The 11,294-nt window shown below is 43.5% G+C and overlaps 1 protein-coding gene across 3 annotated transcripts in view; it reads right to left on the minus strand.

Moving 5' to 3' along the window:
- The window catches only part of LOC105489563 (DNA polymerase eta), a 43,477-nt gene that overhangs the window by 30,347 nt on the left and 1,836 nt on the right, over positions 1–11,294 (minus strand). For 2 of the 3 annotated variants that reach the window (XM_071096991.1, XM_071096992.1), the window contains exons 2-4: positions 6,769–6,909; positions 5,771–5,905; positions 1,472–1,689 (exon numbers count right to left, since the gene is read on the minus strand). In XM_071096991.1, the coding sequence (XP_070953092.1) occupies positions 1,472–1,689; positions 5,771–5,905; positions 6,769–6,905 (490 nt within the window). In that variant the 5' untranslated portion in view covers positions 6,906–6,909. The remainder of the gene's footprint in view (positions 1–1,471; positions 1,690–5,770; positions 5,906–6,768; positions 6,910–11,294) is intronic. The other variant, XM_011754432.3, reaches the window with a different exon arrangement.

Genomic DNA, 11,294 nt, shown 5'->3' on the forward strand with positions numbered 1-11,294 from the left:
GGGGAAACAGGAACTTTTATGTACTCCTAGGAGGAATGTAAACTGTTACAGTAGGACATTAGAAGCAATCAATGAATTTGTCACCAGGGAAAATGGTCTGTAAACATGGTGGGTCCATATCATGGATTATGCTGCAAGTAACAGCCATCGAAGCCAGCAATTACAAATAAATACAGCCACATGGAGAGATCTCTAAGGTCACTACTGAGGGAAAATTAAGAAAAAGAATGAGATCTATTAATAGCACAAAATCATCTTGTAATTAAAAAGCACATATACAAAGCAATACTGGGTAACTTATAAAGATATAGGCCGGGTGCGGTGGCTTACGCCTGTAATCCCAGCACTTTGGGAGGCCGAGGCGGGTGGATCATTTGAGGTCAGGAGTTCGAGATCTGCCTGGTCAACATGATGAAACCCCGTCTCTATGAAAAATACAAAAATTAGCCGGGCTTGGCGGTACATGCCTATAATCCCAAATACTCCGGAGGCTGAGGCAGGAGAACTGCTTGAACCGTGCAGGCGGAGGTTGCAGTGAGCTGAGATCGTGCCACTGCACTCCAGCCAGGGCAAGAGTGGCGTTCCATCTCAAAATAGAGAAGAGAAGAGAAGAGATATATACACATCTAAGATATATCAAGTATATCAGTGGGTACAAGAGGGTGAGGGGGGTACAGAGGGAGTGGGAAAATCACTATGAAGGGTAAAAGTAGCAAAATACAATGAGAAGGGCCTTGTGCAGTCCATGTAATAATGTGCTAAGAAGTGAGTAGAAATTTTGAATCACTCAACTCCCTATACCTGAGGTCCCCCTTTAAAAAGCTCACCCTTCTTATATATTAGTTAACCAAGACAGTAAGTTACAATAATAAAAATTAAGCCACCAATGACAAAGTGCTTAGTCAGCCTTCTATTGATTTTTTTGTTTTTTGAGATGGAGTCTCCCTCTGTAGCCTAGGCTGGAGTGCAGTGGTGAGATCTCAGCTCACCGTAACCTCTGCCTCCTGGGTCCTGGTTCAAGCAATTCTCCTGCCTCAGCCTCCTGAGTAGCAGATTACAGGCACGCACCACCATGCCCAGCTAATTTTTGCATTTTAGTAGAGATGGGGTTTCACCATGCTGCCAGGTTGGTCTTGAACTCCTGACCTCATGATCCACCCACTTCAGCCTCCCAAAGTGCTGGGGTTACAGGCGTGAACCACCGCGCCAGGCCTCTGCCTTCTACTGATAACACTAACCTGCCCTAGTTACATCTAAAAGAGAAATTTACTTTCATACAGATTTCACAGCTTCTCAACAGCCATATACCTGGAAAGATAAGAAAATTTGTATATGCTTCCATGTAAGTCCTTGTGATTCATTCAGGCTGTAGTTTAAGTTTCCTTTCAATTATTCCATGGAGAATCAGCATGACCAAGCAAAGCAGGTTCCAAAGGCAGGAAGCAGAAGCAATATGATGTTATGGAAGTACCTTTCTGAACAGTCTCTTCTGCTGTTGTAGGGCCTTGGGGCAACCCTTCAATGTAAGTGCTTGGCAACAAGTCTGCTGAGATAGGCTGACCTTGTAGCTTTTGTAGTCTCTCTTGTACAGAACTGGTCAGATCTACGTAAGCCTCATCAATGCTGGCACGTTCAATCACAGCAAAACGCGACATTATCTCCATCACTTCAACACTGGCTTCCCGGTACCTAAGAAGTGTAAGGATCATTCATGCAGGCAATAAACAGAGGCAACCTTGAGATTGTCTGCTCCACTCCCACCCTGCCATAATGAACAATAATATACATAATCAAGAGACATGTGGCTTAACAGAGACTAGAAAGTAGTAACTGAAAGGGTCAACAGGCAGGCAGATGGTCAATAATAGAAGCATGGAAAAGGAAGAACCACGGAGGCAAATATTTTTAGCACAATGCCAGAACTACCAAGGTAGAAAGCATTCAGACTATGAACACGTCTATATGACAAGGAACTCTATAAAAAATAAAGAAATGCCTCACATTTGTGTATTACTGTGATCACCTATTCTTTTTATTTTCATATATCCACCAAGAAATCTTCTGCTTCTAATTTTGTCTCAAAAAAAAAAAAAAGGGTGATTTACATGGAACACTGCACTGATCAGTGAACCAGAGCATATGGTCTTCCCCAGGATAATATTTCTCACCATAAATTAACAAACTGGCATATGGATTTTATACTTCAGTCAACGGTGAGTTTGGTTAACATGTAAACTGGTCATCACCACATACACACACATGCCTTAACCAACCATTTATGGATATACTAATATTCAAATTATCAAACCGAAGATAAGCACCTAGAATGTGGTGATATGTCTGGGTGGGCAGACAACCGTCCTCAGGGTATACATACCAATCTCACCATATGTCTTCTATTCAAACTTTAATAAGCAGCTCTTCTGCCTGTATAGCTAGTTTTCTGTGACAATATACAGATATTTTGTTCTTTTCTTTTTTTTTTGAGATGAAGTCTCGCTCTTGTCCCCCATGCTGGAGTGCAATAGCGGCATCTGGCCTCACTGCAACCACTGCCTCCTGGGTTCAAGCGATTCTCCTGCCTCAGCCTCCCAAGTAGCTGGGATTACAGGCGCCTGCCACCATGCCCGGCTAATTTTTTAATATTTTTAGTAGAGATGGGGTTTCACCATGTTGGCCAGGCTGATCTCAAATTCCTGACCTCAGGTGATCCTCCCATCTTGGCCTCCCAAAGTGCTGGGATTACAGGCATGAGCCACCGCACCCGGCCACTATACAGATATTTTCTTTGCTTTGGTTTGGACCTGCTTTGTAGTGTCCAGTTCTTTGTTCCTATTGAATTTACATTTACCATAAAAATGAAAACACTGGTACCTCTTCACCATGACACCCATAAAAACTAGTATAATCATTGTTCTAAAACATTCTCAAATTAGAGAAACACTTGACTTTTTTTTTTTTTTTTTTTAATCATTATTTGAGCCAGGAAGAAGATAGGCCTCAAAGAAAACAAAGAGCAAGACCAGGCACGGCGGCTCACACCTGTAATCCCAGCACTTTGGAAGGCAGAGGTGGGTGGATCACCTGAGGTCAGGAGTTCAAGACCAGCCTGACCAACATGGAGAAACCCCGTTTCTACTAAAAATACAAAATTAGCTGGCATGGTGGCATATGACTGTAATCCCAGATATTCGGGAGGCTGAGGCAGGAGAATCACTTGAACCCAAGAGGCGGAGGTTGTAGTGAGTCGAGATCCCACCATTGGACCCTAGCCTGGGCAACAAGAGTGAAACTCCATCCCCCACTCACAAAAAACAAAAAGAAAAGAAAAAAGAAAGAGCAATATGCTCACGTACAAAGCCAGAAAAGGATACTTGCAATATTGTGAAATATATATTGGGTCTTCATCTCAGTTTCCTGGCATACAACTCCAGAAATCCTTGGAATCACCCAAGTTTTGTCTTTTTGTATGCTAATGTTGAATAATAGCTTCAGAAGGGTTGGAACCTTTGGCCCTACCCCCTCAACTTCTGGGGAGGGGAGAGGAGGAGAGGTCTGCAGGTCAAGTTGATCACCTATGGCCAACGGTTTAATCAGTCATGAGTACATAATGCAGCCTCCCTAAAAACGCAAGAGGACAGGGTCCAGAGTGGTTCCAAACAGCTGTAACGGTAGAGATTCCTGGAGGGTGACTCATCCAGGAAGGGCATGAAAGCTCCACACCCCTTCTCACATGCCTTGCTCTATATATCTCTTCATCTTCCTGTTTTTTTTGACAGGATCTCATTGCTGTCCAGGCTGGATGCAGCGGTTTGATCATGACTCTCTGCAACCACAATCTCCTGGGCTCAAGTGATCCTCCCACCTCAGCTTCCCGAGTAGCTGGAACTAGAGCTGCATGATACCATGTCTGGCTAATTTTGTGTGTGTTTCTTTTTTTTTTTTTTTTTTTAATTTTGGTAGAGACGAGGTCTTACTATATTGCCCAGGCTGGTCTCGAACTCCTGAGCTCAAGCAATCCTCCCGTCTCAGCCTCCCAAAGTGCTCAGATTACAGGTGTGAGCCACCATGCCCAACCTAACTGTATCCTTCATAATATCCTTTATAATAAATCAATAAACATAAGTAAGTGTTCTCCTGAGTTCTGTGAGTCACTTCAGCAAATTAATCCAAAGAAGGGATTGTAGGAACCCCAACTTAAAGCCAGCTGTTCAGACGTTCTAAAAGCCTGGACTTGTGATGGAAAGGAAGGAGGGGGTGTTCTTGTGGTACTGAGCCCTCAGCATGTGGTATCTGAAGCCATCTCCAGGTAGACAGTGTTGGAATTGACTGGGAGGACACACAGCTGGTGTCTGCTGATTGGTGTGTGGGGAAATACTTCCACACCTTTAGTCATAGATGTCTTCTGTGTTGATCGTTCTTGTGGTGTGAGAGGAGAGGAAAACCATAGTTTGAGTTTTTCCAAAACAATACTTGATTTCAGTGCTTCCTCACAGCCTCTTGAGCAAATCACTGCAAGGCATTTTTAAGAGTATCTGGAAAACTTAATCTTCAGTCAAGTCTATCTTCTTTTCTAGCAATAATTCCAATGTGGGTCTGGCTATGCTACTCTACCTTTAGACTTCTAATTCATAGAATTAGAATTCAGAAGTATCTCAGGTCCTGAGTCAAAGCATGATTCCTATACCACACCACATAGCACAGTGTATCTTGAGAACATAGATATTAGAATCTTAAAAAACACATGTGATCCTCAGTCTTTCACTTAGCTGTCTGAACTTTTTTCTTTCTTGAGACAGGGTCTGACTCTGTCACCCAGACTGGAGTGCAGTGGTGCGATAAGGGCCCACTGCAACCTCTGCCTCCCAGGCTCAAGCAATCCTCTCACCTCAGCTTCCCAAGTAGCCGGGACTGCAGGTGTGTGCCAACATGCCTGGCGAATTTTTGTATTTTCTGTTACAGACGGGGTTTCCCCATGTTGCCCAGGGTGGTCTCCTGGACTCAAGTGATCTGCCCACGTCAGCCTCCCTAAATGCTAGGATTATAGGCATGAGCTACCACCCCCAGCCTAACTTAAATTATTTAACTTCTCTGAACTTGATTCCTTATCTGTGAAGGGGGAGTAATATTAGTACCTACCTTATAACGATGTCAGATTTAATAGAGATATTGCCTACAGAGAGCTTAACACTGTGCGTGGCATGTGATAATAGGTTCAATACATATTAGCTGCTAGGATTAAAGGCTGGGGTTTGTGCCTACCTCTGACTTAGCTATGCTGATACATATCCCCCAATCCAAGGCGAAACTTCTAGTATTTGCAGAGAGATAGCTTAATCTAAAAACAAAGAAATCTCCCTTGATATTGTTCAATTATAGCAACTAATTCCTGATATTGTACTAGAATGTCAGTTTGACTCAGCCTTTCCTGGAAAAATTATGTTTCACAGTCAATTTAATTACTTCAAATACTTTAGATTTTTGGATGGAGAACATGGGAATTGGTATTAAGTCTCAATTTAACAACCAATTTTGAACAATCAAGGAACTGAATAGATATGAAAGGCAGCAACATGTTATAATGGTTTTGAACTGTCCCCAAAACACAGTATTAAAATCTGTTTTTCATTTCACAGAGACAAGATGGCTGACCAAAAAGAATTTTTTCAGATGTTATTTACATGGAACAAATTCAAAACACCAGTTCCTAGACTCATGGAGTATTATTTTCGACTCCTTTATGTCTCCTTAAATAATGTTTTTTTCTTACTTGGTGAGGTTAGCTTTCCCACGGGACTCACGAACTTGTGCCAGTAGAAGATCTGGACATAACTTCTTAGCATCATCTGCCCACATACTTCTAGTGACCCCAAATGCACGAGCTTCATAACTCACTGCAATTATTCTAAGGTTAGAAAAAAAAGGAAACAAAATATATTACATGATCACAAGCAAAAACAAGTAACATTTTACACAAGTAATCTATAAACATATCAGAAACTTTTTGACCACAGATGCCATCATTCAATCCAAAACAAAGCAGTTCAGAAATCTCAAAAGTAGGGCCAGGCACAGTGGCTCATGCTGGCAATTCCTGCACTTTGGGAGGCCAAAGCAGAAGGACTGCTTGAGGCCAGGAGTTCAAGACCTGCCTGGGCAATATAGTGAGCTCTGCCCCACCAACCAATCCCCATCTCTACCCACCCCTCAAAAAATAAAATCAGCTTGGCATAGTGGGGTGCTCCTGTAGTTCTAACTACTTGGGAGGCTTAAGAGGGATGATCACGGCCGGGCGCGGTGGCTCAAGCCTGTAATCCCAGCACTTTGGGAGGCCGAGACGGGCGGATCACGAGGTCAGGAGATCGAGACCATCCTGGCTAACACGGTGAAACCCCGTCTCTACTAAAAAGTACAAAAAACTAGCCGGGCGAGTTGGCGAGCGCCTGTAGTCCCAGCTACTCGGGAGGCTGAGCCAGGAGAATGGCGTAAACCCGGGAGGCTGAGCTTGCAGTGAGCAGAGATCCGGCCACCGCACCCCAGCCTGGGCGACAGAGCGAGACTCCGTCTCAAAAAAAAAAAAAAAAAAAAAAAAGAGAAAAAAGAGGGATGATCACTTGAGCCCAGGTAAGAGCTGCTGTGAGCTGATGGTGCCACTGCACTCTGGATGGGACAATAAAGACCCTGTCACCGCCACCACCACAACAAAGGACCTGCCACAGTGCCACTGTGTTACCATTGAATAGTTGTAACAATAACAATGATACATACCCACCACCCTTCCATGATTTGTACTGTACAACTGCACAAGGTTTATTCCTCAAATGAGGATTTTGCCGCTGCTCCACTTGAACAAAAAAACAGTCCATGTCCACGAGAGCAACCACTCGATCCTGTCCAGTAGCCATTTTTCTGTAACACAACATTTTATGGACAGTTAGAAAAACACCTAATCCAAAATGCTAGGGAAAACTGTAATTCCACTCTTTCACTGATGAGCTACCATGAGCATGGGAGCATGGAAACTAACAAGAATGAAATAGGCATTTAAGGCCGGGCGCGGTGGCTCAAGCCTGTAATCCTAGCACTTTGGGAGGCCGAGACGGGTGGATCACAAGGTCAGGAGATCGAGACCATTGTGGCTAACACGTGAAACCCCGTCTCTACTAAAAAAATACAAAAATTAGCCGGGAGCGGTGGCGGGCGCCTGTAGTCCCAGCTACTCGGGAGGCTGAGGCAGGAGAATGACGTGAACCCGGGAGGCGGAGCTTGCAGTGAGCTGAGATCTGGCCACTGCACTCCAGCCTGGGGGACAGAGCGAGACTCCGTCTCAAAAAAAAAAAAAAAAAAAAAGAAATAGGCATTTAAATATACAGGTTGAGTATCCCTTATCTGAAATGCTTGGGATCCAAAGTGCTTGAGACTGCATTTTTTCAAATTTTGCAGTATTTGCATTATAATCACCAGTTAAGCATCCGTAATCCAAAAATCCTAAACCTACAATGCTCTAATAAATATTTCCTTTGGCTGTGTTGGTGCAAAAAATGTTTTGGATTTTGGAAGACTTCAAATTTCACATTAGGGATACCCTGAGTGGAAAAAATAGTTTTTGTTTTTAAGATTCTTTCACTCAACAACAATCAACACGGTAGACTTCTGTGATCAAATGTGTGAGGATTTCTCCCCACCAACAAGCAAGCAATCAATTCTGCAGCAGACACCAAGTGGGTATCCTCCAATTCGAGTCTGACATTACCTACCTGGAGAAAGCGTCAGATCTCACAGGTTGATGGCTCAGTTCCACAAGACTGCTCCCTACTTCTGATGTCAATCACAAGCCACAGTTTGTTTTACCTGTGCTTCTAACTGACTGGATATAAATTGGGAATCTCATGAGCCCCTCTTTGGGTTCGGTTAATTTGCCAGAGTGGCTCACAGAACTCAGGGAATCACATTTATTAGTTTATTATAAAGGATATACAGTTGAAGAGATACACATGGCAAGGTATGCCCTCCCTGGGAACACCACTCTCCAGGAACCTCCTTTTGTTCCTGTCCAGAAGTTCTTCGAACCCTCTCCTCTTGGGCCTTTTATGGAGACTTCATTAGATGGGCATGACTGACACACATGTAGAAATGTGACTGGAGAAAAAATATATGATCTAATATTAATAGACTGGGGAAACTCAGCAAGGCCTGTCTGTTCAGATTCTTCCCGGCCTCTCTGGGTAGCATTCCTTCCTCCAGGGTATGGGGTAGGACCTCTTCTGAAATGAAAGTCTTATGACCCATAATCAGAAAGGCAGGGGAAGATGAGAGTCCTGCTTTGGGCAGGTGAAAGTCAGAGAGAGATTCTGTTTTCTGAGGCTTGCTTCAAGAGCTCCAACATTATAACAAAAGCTAGGGGAGTTATGAGCTAGGAACCATGGACAAAAACTAACATACATATATCATAGTATCACAGATACTCAACCTGTACTGCAGGCATAAGAATAAATTAGTACAATTTTATGAAAGCAATAGGTATTAAAAGCTTTAAAAACACTTATCCTTAAAAGAACTGACCACAAAATACAAAAATAGCCAATTGGCACATAAAAATAGACTCACCATCATTAGTCATGGGGAAATGGAAATTAAAATGCACATCACTGGCCGGGCGCGATGGCTCAAGCCTGTAATCCCAGCACTTTGGGAGGCCGAGGCGGGTGGATCACGAGGTCAGGAGATCGAGACTATCCTGGCTAACATGGTGAAACCCCGTCTCTACTAAAAATACAAAAAAAAAAAAAAAAACTAGCCGGGCGTGGTGGCGGGCGCCTGTAGTCTCAGCTACTTGGGAGGCTGAGGCGGGAGAATGGCGTGAACCCGGGAGGCGGAGCTTGCAGTGAGCCGAGATCACGCCACTGCACTCCAGCCTGGGAGACACAGCGAGACTCCGTCTCAAAAAAAATAAATAAATAAATAAATAAATAAATAAATAAAATAAAATGCACATCACCAGGGTAAGAGAACCAATACTGAATCTAGCTGATAGACAAACCTCAAGTATAAATTCAGGGAAAAGAGAAAGAGAAAATAATATATAACATCATAGCATTCACGAAAAATGTCAACCTTTTACTCTGAAATACTTTTAGACTTACAGAAAACTGCAAAAATGGTCGAGTTCTCCTACTCCCAGTTTCCTGATGTTAACATCTTACTTAACATAATTATCAAAATTTAAAAATGAACGTTGGTATATTATTAACTACATACTTTACTCCCCCCAATCTGTGGCATTTCCTCGGTTGTTCCTTGTTTTTTATGACCATGACACTTTTTTTTTTTTTTTTTTTTTTTTGAGACAAAGTCTCGCTCTTGTTCCCCAGGCTGGAGTGCAATGGTGCGATCTCAGCTCACCACAACCTTCACCTCCTGGGCTCAAGCGACTCTTCCGCCTCAGACTCCCGAGTAGCTGGGATTACAGGCGCCTGCCACCTTGCCCAGCTAATTTTTGTATTTTTAGTAGAGACGGGTTTTCACCATGTTGGCGAGGCTGGTCTCGAACTCCTGACCTCAGGTGATCTGCCTGCCTCGGCCTCCCAAAGTGCTGGGATTATAGGAGTGAGCCACTGCGCCCGGCCCGGCCAACCACGACACTTTTAAAGAGTATTGCTCAGTTGGTTTTTGTTTGTTTGTTTGTTTGTTTGTTTAGACGGAGTCTCATTCTGTCACCCAGGCTGGAATGCAGTGGAGCCATCTTGGCTCACTGCAAGCTCTGCCTCCCGGGTTCATGCCATTCTCCCGCCTCAGTCTCCTGAGTAGCTGGAACCACAGGCGTCTGCCACCACGGCCAGTTAATTTTTTTTTTTTTTGTATTTTTAGTAGAGACAGGGTTTCACCACCTTAGCCAAGATGGTCTCAATCTCCTGACCTTGTGATCCGCCCGCCTCGGCCTCCCAAAGTGCTAGGATTACAGGTGTAAGCCACCTCACCCGGCCTGGACAGTTATTTTGAGAATGCCTCTTAATTTGGGTTTGTCTGATGTTTTCTCATGATTAAGATTATGCATTTTTGGCAAGAATATAATGGCAGTGATGGGGGGAATGCATGCTGTCAATATATCTTATTACCTATTTAACCATGATCAGTGAAATGTTTTTTGCCACATTTGTCATTATAAAGTTGCTATTTTCCTTTTGTAACTTAAAAATATCAAAGATACTTTCAGACAGCAAACATTCTGTTTCTCTTCAATCTTTCAATCACTAAGCACCCATCAGTGGCTCTTGCCTGTAACAATTACTTTGTAGCATTCTGTGATTTTTCTACCTATTAATGTAAATTTCTTAAACACAAAAGAAAACTCAATCTAACAGATAAACATACAAAAAGGTACAAATGGTAGCTTGCAAGAACAAACCTTACATGCTTGAGAGTGGATGCCAACTATTATTTAACATTTTTAGTAATCTGGAAGAAGAATTACAAAGCAGTGGCTCCCAAAATTAGCTATACATTAAAATCACCTGGGAACTTTTACTTTTTTTTTTTTTTTTTTTTTTTGAGACAGAGTCTCGCTCTGTCGCCCAGGCTGGAGTGCAGTGGCACAATCTCGGTTCACTGCAATCTCCGCCTCCCAGGTTCAGGCCATTCTCCTGCCTCAGCCTCCACCTCCCGAGTAGCTGGGATTACACATGTGTGTACCACCCCGCCCAGCCTTTTTGTATTTTTAGTAAAGAAGGGGTTTTGCCATGTTGGTCAGGCTGCTTTAAATACTATTGATATTTGACTTCCACAACTGTATATACTAACTTAATCGGTATGGGTATGACCTGGGCATGGGTTTTTTTTTTTCTTTTGTTGTTGTTTCTGAGATAGAGTTTTGCTCTTCTTGCACAGGTGGGAGTGCAATGGCACAGTCTCGGCTCACTGCAACCTCTGTCTCCCGGGTTCAAGTGATTCTCATGCCTCAGTTTCCCAAGAAGCTGAGACTACAGGCACATGCCACCACGCCCGGTTAATTTTTGTATTTTGAGTAGAGACCGGGTTTCACAATGTTGGCCAGGCTGGTCTCGAACTCCTGACCTCAGAAGATCCACCCACCTCGGCCTCCCAAAGTGCTGGGATTACAGGCATGAGCCACCGCGCTCAGCCTGGCATGGGGATTTTTGTTTTGTTTTGTTTTGTTTCCTAGACATAGTCTCGGTCTGTCACCCAGGCTGGAGTGCAGTGGCGAGATCTCAGCTCACTGCAACCTCCACCTCCCAGATTCAAGCGATTCCTCTGCCTCAGCCTCCCCAGTAGCGGGG

The sequence above is a fragment of the Macaca nemestrina genome, chromosome 5, assembly GCF_043159975.1.
Source record: "Macaca nemestrina isolate mMacNem1 chromosome 5, mMacNem.hap1, whole genome shotgun sequence".
NCBI classification, from domain to species: domain Eukaryota; kingdom Metazoa; phylum Chordata; class Mammalia; order Primates; family Cercopithecidae; genus Macaca; species Macaca nemestrina.